This window comes from Poecile atricapillus, chromosome 11 (genome assembly GCF_030490865.1).
Source record: "Poecile atricapillus isolate bPoeAtr1 chromosome 11, bPoeAtr1.hap1, whole genome shotgun sequence".
Lineage (NCBI taxonomy): Eukaryota > Metazoa > Chordata > Aves > Passeriformes > Paridae > Poecile > Poecile atricapillus.
In genome coordinates, this window is record NC_081259.1 from 13,288,606 (window position 1) to 13,307,187 (window position 18,582).

At 42.1% G+C, this 18,582-nt stretch overlaps 1 protein-coding gene across 1 annotated transcript in view; it reads right to left on the bottom strand.

Moving 5' to 3' along the window:
• RFX7 (regulatory factor X7) overlaps positions 1-18,582 on the bottom strand; it is a 49,672-nt gene that overhangs the window by 15,449 nt on the left and 15,641 nt on the right. The window contains exons 2-4 of the mRNA XM_058846922.1: positions 12,049-12,082; positions 4,813-4,895; positions 3,908-4,030 (exon numbers count right to left, since the gene is read on the bottom strand). Coding sequence (XP_058702905.1) covers positions 3,908-4,030; positions 4,813-4,895; positions 12,049-12,082 — 240 coding nt within the window. The remainder of the gene's footprint in view (positions 1-3,907; positions 4,031-4,812; positions 4,896-12,048; positions 12,083-18,582) is intronic.

Genomic DNA, 18,582 nt, shown 5'->3' on the forward strand with positions numbered 1-18,582 from the left:
CTCTTAACTTCAAAGTTAAAATTATTCCTCCCTTAGAAGAAAATAAAGAAATAAATAAAAACGGAATAAAATTATCCATTCCTCAAGTCTAGCACATCTGGTTTAAGACAATCACTTGCTAGCAGCAAAAACATACAATCTAAATGGTCCCCTCATATCCAAAGTGGCAGCTCCTGCAAGCTTGTGATTTCTGAGCTACCAGTATAATCATGGAATTTCAGTTTTCAGACAGATCATTCTACATGGCCCCTCCCCCTCCTGGCTTGGCTGAGAACCCTCCCCATCCATCGGTGGTCCCTCATTGACTTGACAGGACATACCAGGAGTCTCTCCCCTGAAGCTCCTTTCTCTGCTACTTGCACTCTTGGCACATTGCTGAGCCCAGGAGCTGTTTTGCTCTTTGAAGGGTGGGTGGGAAACAGACAGGGGGAGGGAAGGTCTAAGCAGAGACAGGAATGACAATGGACACGCGGTTGCTTTGTTCCTTTGTACGCAGCTCCCCTACATGATAAGCAGAAAAGGCTTTTTTTTTTTTGGTAAGATTTTCAAATTAAATGTACTCCAGACATAAAATACACTGGCAGTGCACCTGAATTAAAACACACAAAAAATAATTAACCAAAAAGCTGATGAAAACAAGCTGTGCAGCCCAGCTTACGCAGCTTCCCGGGCAGAAAAAACCAGCATGAATATCAAATGATAAAGAACCTATTGAATGAAACAAAACAGAGTTCGTGGTTTATCCAATCCCCAAAACAACTGGTCTCCAAAAATGGTTAGAGTCAGGAACCTCAGAAAGATATAAGACCTCACTGAGCTGAGAAACAATGCTGGCATATAAATGAGTCCTTATAATCAGGTAGAATGGAAACCAGATGTCTGAAAACAACTAGAGAAATGAAATTGCAGGTCAGACTACCAAGATCAGCAGCAGAGGTGAGAAACAACTGCTTTGGATGGAGTTTGATTTGCTTTCAAAGGACTTATATGTGTAGTTGCTTATGACATGGGACTAGGCTTTGCAACACAACAGGTCCCATCCTACTCCTATCAAGGAATTTTATATAAAAACCCTGGATGAGCACTACCCAACTACCATGTACTTTGTGTCCTTCATGTGTTCAACAGACATGGTATACCTATACCTACTGTCCTCTTCTGTGCTAGCTTCTGAATATTTTTCTAACTTGTTGGTTGATATTCTTAACACTTAGTGCATATAATCTATGCATCAGGTGGCACCAAGTGGCCTAGCAGCCAGTAAAGCAAGGATTAATGATTTACAGACTAAGGGAAAGAGAGACACGATGACTCCAAGACCTCCTAATCCATATTAAGCGTATCAAGTGAATCTTCAGGACACAAAACCTAGATATGAATGACTTTTGTCCCTTGCGTCATGGCAGTAGAAGTAAGATAAGAGGTCTCAAGTGTTTACTGAAGGCTCAACAAATCATTTTGTGGACAAATAAGGATTTTGCCTGCAAAAGTACTGCATGACTGCATTTATATTTGAAATCCTAGTTCTCTAAACTCAGCTAAATCTACACATGACTGTGTGCAGGAGGATGTTTTCTAATAGGAACAAGATATCCACGTACCACTGACTTACAAGAAAACATTGAAAGGATCTAATGGGAAGCAGCATCCATTCACTGCAGGCTGGATAACATGCTGGGCACCTCCCCTTGAGCTCCCATACTTTCCAGCCTGTACTCCCAGATAACTCCCAGAGGATAGCTGGCAGAACTGTGAGCACCCAACAGAAACTCAGCTTCTTACAGCTCAGTGTATTCTGTCAGTACAAGCAGCATCACAGCACCAACAGGAGGTGAACCAGCTCTCATCTACCGCCTTTCTAAAACTCAGCTGCAAGCTCTCAGCCTTCCCAAGTGCTACTGCCTTATATTGTGATGCATTTTTAATTTATTTTATCCCTTTCAAAAGAAAGATGAATCCACTTACTTTTATCCAGTTAGAAACATGAATTCACACTTAAAGTGAAGAGTAACAAAACAGAAAGAAGAGCCACTGTATTGAATAACCCCAGTGAGAAGGGGCTACTGAAATGTGGAAGAACTGCAAACACTGTCAGCACTTGCTGATGGTGAACTTGTGTGGAGTGCAAGCTTCTGTCTTTCCCTCTTCATAAGAAAAAAAAAACATGCAAGGCGATGCAGAAGGCCAGTAGTTTTGCAAGATTTATTTTAACCAAAATTTACAGCAGGAATGAAGATGCTGGTATGGTGCAGCACTCTTCTGAGGCCTTGCACTTTTGATTTACGCATGCAGAGTGCATAAGCTTGCTTATGTGAGCTCATGCAAGATCCATCTCTGCACACAGAAGGGAGAAGTGGTTCATATAACAGAACTGAGTTTTGAGAGGTCTTAGCACCCTTAGGTAAAGAAAAAAGACTTATCAAAACTAACTCACATATTTATATGCCTGTTCCCCACATCCCACTCCAAGACTACTTCTCCTTTGGTGTGCAAGAATAGCTCATGAAAATATTCAAAGAAACGGAATGTTTTAAAAACAGAACAGAAGCTTTCAAAGGAGAACAGATTCCAAACATTTGATATTTTCCTGAGTATTTGCTTACCACCCTTATTTTGTTAGGGAAAAAAAATACAATACATAAATACTTGATGCAGCTACATACAAAGCCATCCAAATTTCACACTCCACAATCTGTAGATGATGATATTTCCGGGCATCTGCAGCTTGGCACAGCATGGAAGCCAAGCAGATTTGTTGCTGAAGCAGGCCATAAATTATTTAATAAGAAATATATTTAAGAATAACGCTCCCATCTCTCTCCCGCACAGCAGCTGCCGCTGTTGCTGTGTCTGCGCGAGCGGCTGCTGCTCGGGGATTGGCCATCCCGGCACGTCGGTGCCATTGGCTGCACTGCCAGGCTGCGTCACCGCTCCTGGCTGTGCAGGAGCTCAGAAATAGGTGTGTGCATGTTTATCAACCCCAGGCAAGCCAGTGCCATCATGCTTCAGCTCAATCAGAGTAAAACACTTCAGCAGAGATAATTAAAAGGAGGTATTTGCAGAAGACAACCCTGCAATAACAATTACTATGGGGTGAATCCTGTAGGCACTTAAGAGGTGAAGGGATTCAGCTCCCTGCAAATTACTGTAATCGTTCAGATTATGGAAATACTCATACTAGATCATAAATCTGTTATTCATCTTCAGGCAACTGGGCTGAGGATGATTATTTCTTTCCCCCTCCCCCATGGGGTATGTTCTGTAAATGAATTCAAATCCAACTTTCATCAGACAGCTCCTTCTCCCTTGCTTCTAATCGCTTTCTCATTACACGGTAGCTTTGAGACTTGACAACACAGACTCACAGTGGCCTTGGTTACTGGTTTCATACATATTCAGATATATTGTGCCTCTGTAGAAATCAGGTTTGCTACAAGAAGGTCCAATATTTATGCATTATTCTGGAAAGAAAGGTGCAATGGGCAAGATTGTATGTGCAAAATAGCTGCATTTATGGGGAACAATTCAACCCCTCACCCTTGTTAAGGCAGTCATAGGTATGTAAACATGCAGACCAACACACATTGTAAGACAGTAACTGATGCTTTTCACCTGGGCCACTCTGCACAAAACAAAACCAATATTCATTCATTCACCCGATACTGATATTTACTTTTTAAGAAATACTTGTACCTTTCCTTCAGCATGTAATGCTGTACATGTAATGCACAATTTAAACATCACAGTCTTGTCTCCAGAGGAAGTAGTAATGAATGCCACAGAGTAGCTACTACGTTCTCAGGTACAGCAGCATGGCCCATCATGTGTCCACACACACAAGTTGGGTACCTGCAGAGTGAGCATCACACAACACTGCACTGGCTAAAGCTGTTCATATGGCACTCACTTGTATTCATCATAAACCTCCTGCTTGGGAAGGGATGTCTCGGGGTGCTCTTCCAGGGTGTTGCGTATCCACGAGAAGGCGTGCATCTGCTGGGCACGGCTGGACGACATGGAGATCTGATCACTGAGGAGAGAATGAGCAGTGCTGATGAAGACATGGCTCTACAGCTCCTCCTCACTTACAAGACTTAATAATTTGTACAGGTGGAGAGACACCAGAGACAAAAAGGTGCCTCATGGATTTACCTTTTCCTTGTGCCATGGGCAGCAGTTTCTCCCTCTTTCATCCACAATTTAACGAAGAGACTCCACAGTCCAGTTCTTGACTGATACACAGTGACTCTTAAATTTATTATTCCTTACTGGCCACCAAATTAAGTGGCTTTTGCCCACTTAATTTGCCAGCTGTCCTTTGGGAACACCCAGTTCTCCCAGGAGATACTCAGTGTGCTTCCTATAGGCACCTGCCTGACTGTAACCATCCTAGGAACAGGTTTATTTTGTGACACTGATCTGTAGGTTTGTTTTCTAGGACTTCCTTTAGTCAAACAAGTGTTACCAGAAATACCATCAGTTTTTTCTTTCACCCACCATCACATTGGTGCTGCTATTTTATGACTTCATACATAAACAGTGAAGGTACAATTACACAGACTGTGAAACACTTTCTCTGATGACTCTTTCATTTTAGGATATTTATAATCACAAGCCTTTCATGCAATAAAAGATTCTAAAGTTTAAAAAAAACCCCAACATCTGATCTTCAGGAAAACAAGAGTAGAAAATGTTTAATCAAGATCGCTTTTGCTACCAATATCATGTGAATGATTCCTTGGCAGTTAAGTGCCACAGGAAGTAAAGCAAGTTTTCAGTACTAGCTTCTCACCTTTACACTCACACACATACCTTTTGTCTCCATTGTTGGGACCCGAAGGCAGCTGAAGGTAGAGGTAGAGTTTCTCTAGGTCTGTAAACTTCTCAACTTCTTGCTAGAGAAGGTGTTTTGGTTGGGGAAAAAAAAAAGGTGGAGAGAGGCGGAGGGGGGGGGAAGCAAATAAGAATAGTTGAGCTTGACAGCTAAAAACTGTCACCTGACAGTATATTCCTAAACAATATAATTTCAAACAAGAATATATTTACTTATGTGAAAGAACATGAATGTAAGCACTGTGTGACTAGAAATGTGATTTCCTATTTTATTTGCACATCATCACCCACTAGAAAGCACTTGTTACAATTACAAAATGCAAATGCAATAAAAGCAGAATCTGGAAAAATGTTAACAACAGATCACTTCTGTAACCAGACATGTAACTTGAAAACTTGGTCTTGTCAGAGTACATGTGAAACTCTTCTGAGAATCCAGCATCACAACCAGCTATACTGTAACAGCATGGAATGCCAGACCTGATACTGCAATTCACTATATTTACTAATAATTAACTGTCACAGACTTTATTGAAGTAATTTATATTTTTTTGTTTCCTTTAGAAAACAGTCATTGAAACTGTTACTGCACACCAGCCCTTCAGTTAACACCCATCTCAGTTATGCCACACACTCCTCCTCCAGAGGATACCAGCTAGGATCAGACACAAGGGTGTTTTACCTGGTGCGTGCAGCCAGTGGTTCCTAAACAGAGACCAGCTTTTGGTCATCTGAAACCAGCTACATGGACTTAAAAATAGAAGAAAAATCAATTGTGGTAACATGCCCAGGGCCTGCTCAGCAGGAATGCAAGGAAGGCCATGCAGCAGGAAGCACAGGATGTTTCCTTCAGGAAGATGTTACAGAAGCACTGCTGAGGTGGTGCACCATCAGTACAGAGTTGGAGACTCACTTGATCCTTTTTAAAGTCAGACTACAACTTCTGGATTGCTGCTAATTCTCTTTGTCTTTACTGGTGTCCTACTGCCAATGTAGAATTTTCCAGAAGGAAGAGAAAAGAGGAGGGACCAATATGCAGTGAGACCTGGCTCACTTCAGCAGTGAGCAGAATGGAGAGCAGGGAAACCAAAAACCTAAACTTCACTTCAAACTGGGGCTCCCTACCAGACCCAGTCATCTCCAAACTAACCTCTTTGGCACAAAACTGACTGCAGCACCCAAAAGAGGAGGTTCCACTTCCTCCTCCCTGACCCCAGACCCTGCACAAGGACTGGTGGGACACAGTATCCAGGGAAGGGTGCTGGGAGAGCACGGAGTCTCAATAATCCTGGCCAGCAAACCCTAGCCCAGAACTGCCGCACAGAACAGGGCCACCAGCAATGCGACAGGCCCGCCCAGAGCCAAGAGAAACACTTCCAGAAGCACACAGGTAACAGACACTGTGTGTGTTACTTTTATAAGCTGCAGCAAACCACATTTGGTTGGGGCTTTTTTACTCTGACAAACTCCTGAAATTTCCTGATTCCAGTTTCTGTGTGGCTCTACAGCACCTTACAGAGCAGTGGTGCTCAGACCACCATGTATCCAGAGAAGTATTTCTTAATAATAATGGGTGCATTTTGTCAAATTCTCTGTTCTTCCTTTCCTGAATGAATCACAGCATTTAAATTGGTGGGTTTTCCTTTAGCAAGCTCATTATTGCAAAGTCAATGTTCTCCAAAGAAAGAATTTACAGAAAATTAATCACTTTGAGAAGACAGAAATTTAACAAGAAAATTTGTACTTCATTATTAGACATCTTCTTGTCCAAGGAACTTAACTCTTTTTGTTTTAAATGGCAAAAGCCCACACAGCACACCAAAGGGCATTGTCTGGGCGGGACAACCTTGCATGGTAAGCACTAACCCACGAGACAAAAGCATCCTAGGCAAAATATATTCTTCCCTCCTCTCCCCATGAGTTTGACACTGAAGTGGAAAACAAGATCTCCCTTCCAAATCTAATGTGCCCAAGTGCAACACAGAAGCCGAAGTTTTAGATGAAATATTAAACCTTTCATCAAAATACACTGCAGTAATCTCAGTGCCCACTGCAGCTGAAGCCATTTCTGTGTCATGGTAGGAGGAAGGGGCTGTGTGGAAGGGCCCTGTCTGAGCCACTCAGCTATACAGGTCCCACCTGCCAACTCCCCTAATTAAAGAAAAAGAAAATAACAAAAAACCCCAACAACAAAGGAAAAATGCAACTGGGATTGTGTTAGCAGAACCTTCTCCAAAGGATATGAGTGAGCTGGTGACTCTCCCATGAGCAAAACTGCATCCCTACATCTGAGGTGGCTGAGGATTGTGGCTTCCTCACATCCTTCGCAGAGGCAGCTGGAAAGTGATGTTTTATCTCACTGTTTGCACTCCAGCCCCACTCCTCTCCATGCCTGGCCCTAGGCAGCACTTTCTGCACAACTCCTTCAGCTTCCAGCAACAGTAGCAAGGGAAAGCCCTGGGAAAGCAGAACCTCCTCAGAATGGGAGAGTTAAAGTAAGTCACAGGCAGTTCACAGAAGTAATCCTACCTGGTGATAATTAGATAAACCTAAGCTTATTAGATGAGACTGAATCTATTTAGAGAAAATCATCTTAAAACTGAAGAAGTGGCAGCAAGAAGATGTAGTGTGACAGTCAGTGCAAGTAGATTTGGGAAAGACTGCATTTTGTTTACTTAAAATTTATTAAAACATTTTGTTTAGGCTGTTTTCACATTTCTGAAACCCTCAAAATTTAGTTACAGTCTTGGTAAGTACAGTCTTCTTCAACCTCAGCTGACATCCACCTGTTCTCAATGTTAATGGTTTGATGAATCCATTAATAACTGCAGTTGCTATTACTGCAATTGTTCAAAGCATCAAAAATTTACAATTTTTTAATTCAGTCAGAATCACAGAATTTGGGAAATTGGAGGAGCACTTCAGCTGGTCTACTAACTGACTAAAAAGAAGAAGGTTCATTCACTCATTTTTCTTTGCACTAGGTTGGATGCATATGGAAATAAATAAGAAGAAACAAGAACACAAAATATTCTATAAATTCCCACCCCAATCCCCAAATAGGTCGATAGTGTGGAAAAAACAGGTCATTAGAGTGGAAGAGAGTCATGGTATCAAAAGGAAGAATGTGATGCTGGCACCATCTTGTACCAACTCCCCTTTGTGCAGCCTGTTAAAGCTTATGCTACCCTTGTTCTAAAAACCACAGAGCCTGTGAAATGTCTGGGGAACCCTTTTCTGCTACTTAAAAGGATCTAAGTAAAAATCCTGCTTGAAGTATCCTGACCTTGATTGACTGGCTCTATCACATCAGATGAAGATGGTCTAATTCTCCAAAGGCTATTTATAAATCATATTTCTTGAAGCTGCATTAGAAAAATGCACAAGCATGCTGAACTGCTTGCAGGACTGAGGTGTAAAGCCAGCACAAAGCATCGCCTCTGGTACTCTTGCTCTTCACACATTACCTTTATCTCCTGCAACTGGAACCATATAAAACAAAGGGAGATTCAGTGAAGATGGGGATTAGGCAGTATTCATACTAATTTTTACAACTCGGCTTCAATTTAGCCAAAAATCTATCAAGCACTCAAAATACCGCCACGATCTTACATTCTGAGACAGAAAAACTAAGGACAAAGAATTAATAACCTCAAGTCACAGCTAAGCAAAGAATTTCACTAACACATAAAGGAACAGAAATCTCTGCTATTTCTGTTTTGACAGTTACCAAATACAGATAGGAAACTACAGAAATGCACAAAACAAGTAGCAAACAAATTAAACCAGAGATCAGTGGCCACACACATCTGCTTCAAATGAATTTGTCCTTTAGATGCCTAAAATAGACATAGAACAAGATTTTCATTGAAACAGATGCAACTTTCTTTTTCATTCTAACAGGCATTTTGACTGAGCAAAATAAACACCAGTGATAAAACAATAAAAACCAGGATGACCAAAACAATGTGGGGTAAGTTTTTTTTAAATTAAAATAGCAGGTTTTGATATCTGTTTCCATTCTGGGAGACACTAACTTGTCGCTGCAAATTTCTCCAGCACAAAGAGACAAAGATCTATTCAGCATAAAATGAGGTTAAGGACTTAATCTGCGCTATAGGAAACAGTTTATTCATGTTTCTGCCTGAACCAGAGAACCTAAGTTCTAAGAACATGAGTCCTCAAAAATCAAATATCTTTCAGGTTTCCTGACTTTGGTGGATTGGTTCTCTCCTTGTTTTCTCTGCCTGCTGATCCACTGTCAGGTCACAAACATGAGTCAAGCTCCATTTCAAAGCTGTCAAAAGGGATTACCAGAGGAAAACTCCAAGCAAAAAACCCATGCTTTTTCTGCATCATTTACCTAGTCAGGCCAAACTTTAAATAAGATAGAAGAATATACTAAGGAACAATTGGAAGAGCTGCTACTTCTGTAATGTACACAGTGCAAATGTCACTCAAATTTGAACTATTTCAAATTTCCACAATGAAAGCAGAATTACAGGTTATTTCTGCCCTGGAGTTTGGGTAAGAGGAGCTGAAGGCCAGGGGCACTCTGCAAGCTTTATGCAAGACTACTGTTTTAGAGAGCACGGACTGCTGTTAATATTTCTTTCCACATTTTGAGTATTTATAGACAACTACACTCTAATCAAAGTGAAAAAGGCTGTGCCAAGCACAATGTAACCTGCACCTACTGGCAGAAAGGCCCTAAAATCTGTCATACTTCAGCAGAACAAACATTTATTATTTAACAACTAGAACTAAAAACAGCAAAGTAGTCAAGCAATCATCTCCCTACTCTATGAACAGAGAAACAAAAAGCAAAGATTAAGTAAGTTACTCTAGGTGAGATGGTTTGTTGGAAATATCACCAGGACAGAAAATAACTAATACTAAAAACACCCTTTTATTCTAGAAAGCAGATAATAAATACATTTGATATACCTTATCTGAGCAGAAGCAGGACCATATTTCAGGTGCTAAATATTCCAAACAAGCCCTAAAAACATATGGCAGCTTTGTTGTGACAGTGCCCAAGCACAGGTGCCAAGGCTTTGTGGAGCTTCTGTCGGTCTCCTGTAGGGCCAAGACACGAGTGGCACCTTTGCTGCCACAGGACCGACAGACGCTGCCTCAGCACACCCCACACCACCAGCAGCTCTGCTTTCCACGGCCATCGATCCAGCACTCTCTCACCAGCACTGACTTCTTTGCAGAGGACTAAGGAAAGAAACCTTGGCCTTCTTGCTGAGTGATTATATGGAGCAAACCATTTCAAAAACTGGGTTCAAAAGTTCACTTAGTATGTGGCTACAAATATAACAAGCGAAGTCATAAGAGAATCTACTGCTAGACATGTTTACTACAGTTAAAAAGATGTTATAATGAATTTTTAATGACTGTTTACACCACAATTCTTGCTAATTATCGTTTTTGGATTGCACAGTATACAATGATTTTCTTATGATCTCCCAGAAACTGACAGTATGTTGGAATGTGAGTGGTGCAGTGTAACAAGTTGAAGAGATGACTCTGGACTCTTGTATGAGCAGTTGCATTCTCAGTGCCCTTACACTGGCTGCTTTCCACAGCCCTCTGCTATGAGCCACCTCCACAACATCAACACAACATATTGCCATCACCTCTGTTTCTTCCTATTTCTCTCCCTGCTGAACTGCGTTGAACTTGGCAGCCTACGAACATTTCTGTGTGGCTCTGCACACGGGGGCTGTGACTGGTGCTGCTGAAGGAGGGATTCAGAGCTACATAGGCACAGACTTTCAGTTCAACATGCTTTTACATTCTGTCTTGCAGCTCACAGCTTTCCAAAGCACCTAAAACCACAGAAACCATTTTGCCAGAATTCAGCTAAATTTTGATTTCCTCAAACTATTCTGATCTTGGATTTTTCTTTTTTTAACTACCTGAATTAGATCTACCTTTGCTAACCTAGAGTGGCTTTTCCACTGTTGACACGACTCCTCTGAACTCATCAGCAGGACAGACAAGGAGGCATCTGGAACAGAAAATTAGACCATCAGGACACTGCTGCTCTGTTCCAAGTCAAGCCATGGAGACTGCTTTGTGTCCAAGACTTCTCTGTCAATCCAATGGATAAGACCTACCCAATACCCTCGTACAAACTGATAATCCCTGCATCAGTACACAAAGTCCATAAATCTGCAGAATTTAATGCAAAAATAGTCCTAGTGTAATTCCATTTTCTTAAAACAGATTGCCAAAAGCAGATGACTGCTTAACCTCCTACTTATTTACTCCCTCTCCAATGCTACTCAGAAACACCTACCCCAACTCCCATTATTTTGTACAGAAATACCTGGTGTTGAAAAAGAGTTTTACAAAACCAGTTTTGCAATCTGTCCTTTTACCACTGAAGACTTATATGCAAAACAGTTAAGATCTTAGGGCAGCTGCTTGGTGTTCACAAATGTCAATAAGGAATAAAGGGGACAAAAATTACATTCTGCATCCCTATTCCCATTAAGTGCACCCAAGAACTTTTAAATAGAGGTTAAATGGGGTCCAAAGTTTGTTTGCAACACAATACAGCTTCAAATCTTATAAAACAATAAATTAAGACATTTTAAGGCAGGACAATTCAGTATCACCTGAATCAGATTTTGATAATGTGACTTTGAGGAGTACTCTTTGTTAGCTCAGCCATACTATTTGATAGTATCCAGATGGTTGTCTATGACACCTTTTTATCTTATCCACTGGTACTTCTGGATGAAGTGCTGAAGGTAGAAAGTCAGGATAAGCAATCCCTTCCAGTCCTAAGATTTATGAGCTCAAGACTCTGATTTAAAAAAAACTCACAACCCGCTCACTACTAAAAACAAATAAACCTCTTTCTGAACTAGTGCTTCCTAAAAAGAATCTCTTATCACTGCCTAGATCCTGTTATTTTAATGCACAAATGAAGATGATATTTTTGCAATTCAAGAGCCTTTCCTGCTTCAAAAAATGATCTCTCTGCTGTGTTCGCAGCACAGCAGAGCTAACAGGACCTGTAGTGCTGCACATTTCTGGGAAGGTACCTGAGATGGTAACTAATTTTGATCACATTTAGTGGTAGTACCTTGAAGTACTGCTAATGAAAGCCTTCATAATAGTTGTCAGTCTCCAGAGCCATCTATTTTGGTCTCGCAGCTCGTTAAATATTGAAAAGCATTCTGGAGTTGTACTTACCAAAATGCAGTCCACTTTAGATTGTACAGTTTTGCTAGATGTGAGGGAAAAAAAGAGAGAAGAGAAATACTGAATTAGTCTAAAATCAATGATGAAAACATTGCATATTAGAATTTCTATCACTGCACTACAGGCTTCAGATCTTCTCTGAAATATCTTGCTAGTCTATGGAATAATACTCAACTATTTTTCTGTAGAAAGTCACCCAAACTTAACTGCTTGTTAGAATTCTTGCTGCTCTGTTCTTTTACATAACAACTGTATTTTTTTAGTGAAATACCATTGCAACTATTATCCCAAGATACAATGCAGCCAGGATGGATGTCACTACTTTTATTGTAGCTCTTACACAACTCAAATGCATTTGACTTGTTTATCTGTAAACACAATTAACCATCCCCCTCTCCCCATGCCTCAGTAAATCCCACCACTTTAAAGCATGTATTTCTAGCCTTCCAAAGAGCAGCTACAAGGCACACAGCTCTTATTCCACTGGCAACTCTGGAGTTTTCCAAGTTAGTCTCTCTACCTCCCAGCTAGCATATTAATACGACAATGGGTGGGGACTCAGTTGAAATATGCCAGGAATGACCTCAGTGCATGTGCCAAGGCAGGCAAACAGTATGGAACTTATTATACTTCCTATAAACACACCCATGAGCAGCTTTTGTGTTTCTTAAGGGTGCTATACTTCACATGTTTTGTCTGACAGCATTAGTTGAAGGCATTTTATCACTGCTCTGAAGAGAAGGTGGTTTCCCATACAGAAAACCCCAGTCTGAACACCTACTGAACAAGCATCACACTATCATTTTCTGAGTTCAGAGAGCAATTATTTTCCTTGTAAAATAAAAGGTAATTCAATCTCCTCACACAACAAAACATCTCATGGAAGTTTCTTTACTTTTGTAGGATGCTATCAAATACAAAGCTAGACCAAGTCAGGCAGCTGATAGATCTACTAAAATTGTAAGTAAGAAACAAGCAAAACAAACAGCTCTAGTGTCTGGTGGTGATAGGAACCAGCATCTTCTGTTCCATCAGATGCCCAGAGGCAGGAGTTTGGTTGCCCTGCTTGTTACACTACTTCTACTTTGAAACAAGACAATCTAAAAATCTGTTTTGTAGAGGCTGCTGACACTGATGCCCCTTCCCATACATAAACTGCTCAGGTTATAGTGACAGAACACAATTAAAGATTTCAACAGGTAAGAATATTTTACAAGTTCACTGAAGCAGATCCATCAGCAGACATCCACTTCAGCTGACTTTGTGTAGGAAAAGCCATCAGGTGGGTAGACAGGAACACCAAGGAGACAGTAAAGCAGAGCTGCTGGGGATTTTTAAGAACAGGGAGTTCTTAAAAAGGATGGTAAAATGGAAGCTTTGCCTTGCCTTAGGAAAGATGCTCACATACACTGCAGCAACTGAAGAAGGGAACCTACACATCATCTCACTCATCAAAAACCTTACCAGAAAAGTCAAAGGACACCAAGCACAGAAACCTGCTGCTGCTGCACGTTGCCAGTGCATCTGACCCAAAGCTGAGCAAATTGATGGGGACACAGCTGCTCCAGCAGCACCTCTCCAGCCCGGACTCCACCTATCCACTGTCTCCAGCCCCAAGCAAGGTCTCACAAATCCCGTGCTGCTACAGATCAACAGCTTCTCCTACAAAGCAGCAGGCAACAGGAATCGGGCATATGTACCCATTCTTGTACCCAAACCTCTTGTATGGCTTCACATGACAGCTTATGCAGAAAGGGTGCATAAAATGCAAGGAGATGCAGGGTACAGCCGTAGCAAACTTAGCCCTAATACAGCCTCTACAGACAACACCATGCACTGGGCTTTTCAGGAGAGCACACTCCAGCCAGCACAGCTTCCCTCTGCCAACCTGAGCATCAGCATGTCCATTTGCATTAACATCTTCTTCCTGCAAAATGAAAGAGGCAAGTTGCCAGGAGGCAGCTGGGCAGGAGATCCCTAGAGCTGTCCTTTTATCTCCAAATATGAGTCTGAGTCAGGAAACGTAAACTTAAATTTAGTTCAGGCTCTTCCAGTTGTGACCTCTGCTCCTACAGCACTGATCAACAGTGCTGAGAAGCTGCAGCAGAGAAGCAATAATAGGGCCAGTAAATACAGCTTCACTATGTTTCATTCTCGTCAACTGGTGGCACAAAAAGGATGGCCAGTTCATGTCTCCAATCTGCAAGCAGATGTTGTGACATTTTAAAAGGCAATGGTCCCACTGCTTCAGCAGGGATAAGTGTGATCTCTATTTAATTTTCCATCTCCTGCTCCACACTCTTGAGTATACTGGGAGGACATCATTAAAATTTGTTAGTGGTAAACTGAGGTTTCTTTCTTCCTAACCAGAGCACAGGTTAATGTTGCTTCATTTCATAAAGCTTGTGCCTAATGACAAAAATACTTATTTTCCTTCCAGTGGAGGTGATCCACATCAAAGTCAAGCAGTGGCAACCCTGAGGAATTAGCCCTTTGACTGGGACAGTACTGGGAGTGACCTTCCCATGGTCCTGAGCACTGCACAGAAACACTGCATTTGGTGACACTGCAGGACACTTCTGCATCACATCAGGAGATAAAAGGACAAGTGACAAAGGTGGCAAAGGGACAAACATCCCAGTTACACTTGCCACCTTTGTTTATTCTGCCCCACTTCCTTCTCTTCTCTAGAGGGACATGCATGCTTTAAAAGCTGAAGTTTCATTTACAAGTAAGTCTGCTTCTGTCGCTGTCAAATGCATCCCTTCCCTAATTACTGCTGCAATTACAGTGCCTGCAACCAGCAATTCCAACAACCAGGCCCGACACAGAGGCATTTCTAACATCTGGAGGCCATTACCCACACATTTTGCTGCAAGCCTAGGAGTAGCTGCAGGAGAGCAGCAGGAATGATGCTCTTTCCAATGAAAATAACCATTTGGATCTATTCGGAACCTAAGCCCACTGGAAACTCAGAAACTGCACCTAAAGCCCACAGTCAGCTCCTTCTGGAGCTGCTTCTGGAAGCTCATTGTGATTTACCCCCATCTAGAAGCACAGCTGGTGTTACTCTCTCTTTTGTAGCTCTTCATGATGACAGTCTCCCTCAAGTTAAACTAGTTCACTTACTTGATCCAAAAAACAATTCACGCAGTTTTACCCAGAACAAGATTTGTGATTCTAGGGGTAGCTATCTCTTGTGAGCAACAACAAATGCGGCTGCTTTTACAGCTGCTTTGGATTTACCAACTTGTGCCCAATGACCCAACACAAGAACCGTGGAGCAAAAAATTTTAGATCAAAACTTTGTAGGTGCTCCTCTCCAATCAAAAATCAGAGACACTATCACAACCAACAAGGAGACATTTGTTCAGTGGGTACCATCCTACTGACTGTTTCAAAGTTAAGGCACAAGGAGTGACTCAAGAGGGACCCTGTTGTAGCATTTACAGCAATGTTCCTCAAAAAATGTCAACTCTGCTCTGAACACCACCAGCACAGATCAATCTAGTCATCTCTGGTCACCTACCCACCAGCCACTCAAAACCTGCACCCAGCTTCTACTAATTAGTAAACAGCAGAGAAAAGGAGGTTTCTTAGGCTGTGCTTGGGGAAGCAGCGCAGGGCAGCTCCCTGCAAAAGCTGCTGTGTTTCATGGAGAACCCCAGACCTTACAACTTCCCAGGGAACATGAGTTGGCTGCTCAGGGTCTGCAGCAAAAAGCCTAACAGAAAAGCTTTTGGCCCACTGTAACAGCCTCAGCTTTTGACTTTTAGGGTCAAAATGTTTCAAGGATTCTTGAAGATAACTTTCAAAGGCTGTAGTGATTGAAGCTTCTAAAGGCTGAAGACAAACTCCTGAAATTATCTTTAGGAGAATGAGATGGGGAGAAATCACATGAAAGTATTTCCTCAAACTGCTCTTCCATCTTCTGCCAAAGTACGCATTTCTGTTTTCCCTGACCTACTTATGTATTTCTGCTCAGAACAGACCTTACTTGGCATGGGCAGAATGAGGAGCGTGTTCTCTTTCCAGGTGAGCAGCTGAGTTTACTTTGCACTGAAGAAGAGAGAGGGGAAGAAAGCAGAAGAATAAGGCAAGAAGATGCAATTTTTTTTTTCTAAGTGACACTGAACCAGATGCTGCCAACCTTCCTCTCTAATTAAGCAATAGTTTACTTTCAGGAAGAGGCAGCTGAATTGCACTGAGCAATATGGGACTATTGTATTACCAGAAGTGGCAGAATTCAGTTACTCTGAGTACAAGTACCTCCTTAATGTTACAAATAGGAGAAGCCATATAACCACAAAGGATAAGAGAAGCCTTATGTCTGTGAGATCAGAAAAAGGGAGGTGGCTGGGAGAAATAAAAGAAAGCCCTTGGATTTGTCAGCTACTGCCTGGTTAACCCTGACCCTTCTCAAAGCCTGCACTGCACTGACACTAACCCTCAGCAGTTTTGCAGCTGAGAGCATTCAGCCCCTATGAAAGGCAGCAGCGTGACCAGCACTGTGTGAGCACAGTGAACACCCCTGTGAACACCCATCCTGCCCCACAGCTCCTGTCCTGAGCAGGATGCTGCCAGATGCTGCCAAAAGCTCTGGGGATGAGTCCCTGGCAGAAGCAGGACAGCAGCACTTCCAGGACATCGCTGTTCTGCTCAGTCAGGGGAGACCTCCCAGCCCCAAAAGTCACACAGGACATGGCTCTCACCATTCAGGCATTGGCAGTGGACTGATTCCTCAAATGGAGGAGGATGTCAACAACAGACTCAGTTCAACCAAACTAAGCAGACAAGTGGAGCACCAATTTGTCATGCAAAATTTAGTAATGGTTTGAGGAGGTGGGCACAGAGGGATTTTTTTCATCAAAACTTTGGTGCATTCAGTGAAATTGCCACAGATACTCTGTATCCCATTAGGTCCAGGATTGCAAATATTTGCATGAACTGAAACATCCTCCTGAAAACAGCCTCTGTATAGCTGTGTTTCATATGCTTGGCACTTACTGGACAGCCTACAGAAAACATTATTTCTGCCAAACCATAATGCAATTGATGAAAAGAAACTGCTTTCCATCCCTGCTCATAGCTGAGCCATATACCAGGAAGGCAGGGCTTAACTCCTGACAAGACAGCCAGGGATCCCTCTGCAGATTCCCAGTTTCCAGTACTGGTGTATTAAGTTACATTATTACCCAACATGCAGGACTCAGAGCAAAAAGTTGCAACTAAAATGGAAAACCCCAGTGTGCAGTTACCAAGGGCACAGTTACCTAGTTATTTACCTCAGCCTGCAAACTACTCTCTCAGCCATCTGAGAAAATGTTTACAAAGTTATAAAATAAACTGTCTTTGGAAAAACTGAAAAAGCAAAACAAAACCCAAAACCCACCAGGGACTGTTCAGGCCACAGGAAAGTTCTGAGTGGCTCACGTGCAGCGCACACAACTCTGACAGTGCATGGCGACCTGCTGCCCTGGTATTTAACTCACACCTGAAAACAAGCCTTCCACAAGAGAAGGATACCCAAGACAGCAGTTTGAGTGTCTTGGCCACATGGCCTTTCAGAAATTACTGCGATCTGCAAAGCCTCCATTTCCCACTGTATCAGCTGTTCCCCCATACCATCCCCACAGGTTCTTTGTCAAACTGCTTAACACCAGGGCCTAGGGGCAGCCTGCAAGGGCTGCATGGGCAGCATTGCCAGGCATGTGTCTCCCAGGCACAGGAGGCATTTGGGTGTTGACAGCACCCAGGAACTCTTTCTCCTGTGCAGTGTCCTGCTGCCCCTTTGTCTCTTGCAAAAACCCACTTCAGCTCCCAAGGAAAACAAGTCAGACTCTACTACAAAGTACCAACATCGACAGTTTTGCCAAAGGCAACTTTCTGAAAGCCATGTTAAAATAGGGAGGGTCATTATCAAACTGACCACGAACCCTTTTGGAAAGATTCAATCTGAATTCCACAACACTGATGACATCAGGTGACGTTTAAAAAAAAAAATTAAAAAAAAATCTCTATTTACTCTGCATGCTGTGAGGAACCACTCAATAAAAGGATTACCAACCCCATTACAGTAAGTGGTACTATCAGAAAGGTACTATTATCACATCCTTACCACGACAAGCACTGCGTCCCAGCAGTGCCTGCAGCAATCAGCCCTTAATTCTTAATCTTACTGAATTAATGCTTCTCTTTCTTAGACTAACAGCTCTAAATATATCTTTATATAACCTTCCACTCAGAAGCACAAAGAAATGTTAAACTGGAGCCAAGGATCATCTAAGGAGAAAATTATGAAACAGCCGCCTATGTGTGCCGCTACTCAATTAACATCTTAACATATGCCATGTTACATTGTCTGGCTTGGCTCACAGTGATAAAGAAGTAAAATGGCTGTAAAAGCATTTCAATTAAATATTTAGAAAGCAGAGCTGCACAAGGTTGAAACCTGTTTGAATTAGCAAAATGACGACTATCCATACCGCTGGGCTAATGTGTAAGAGCTCTAGCACAGGGCACTGA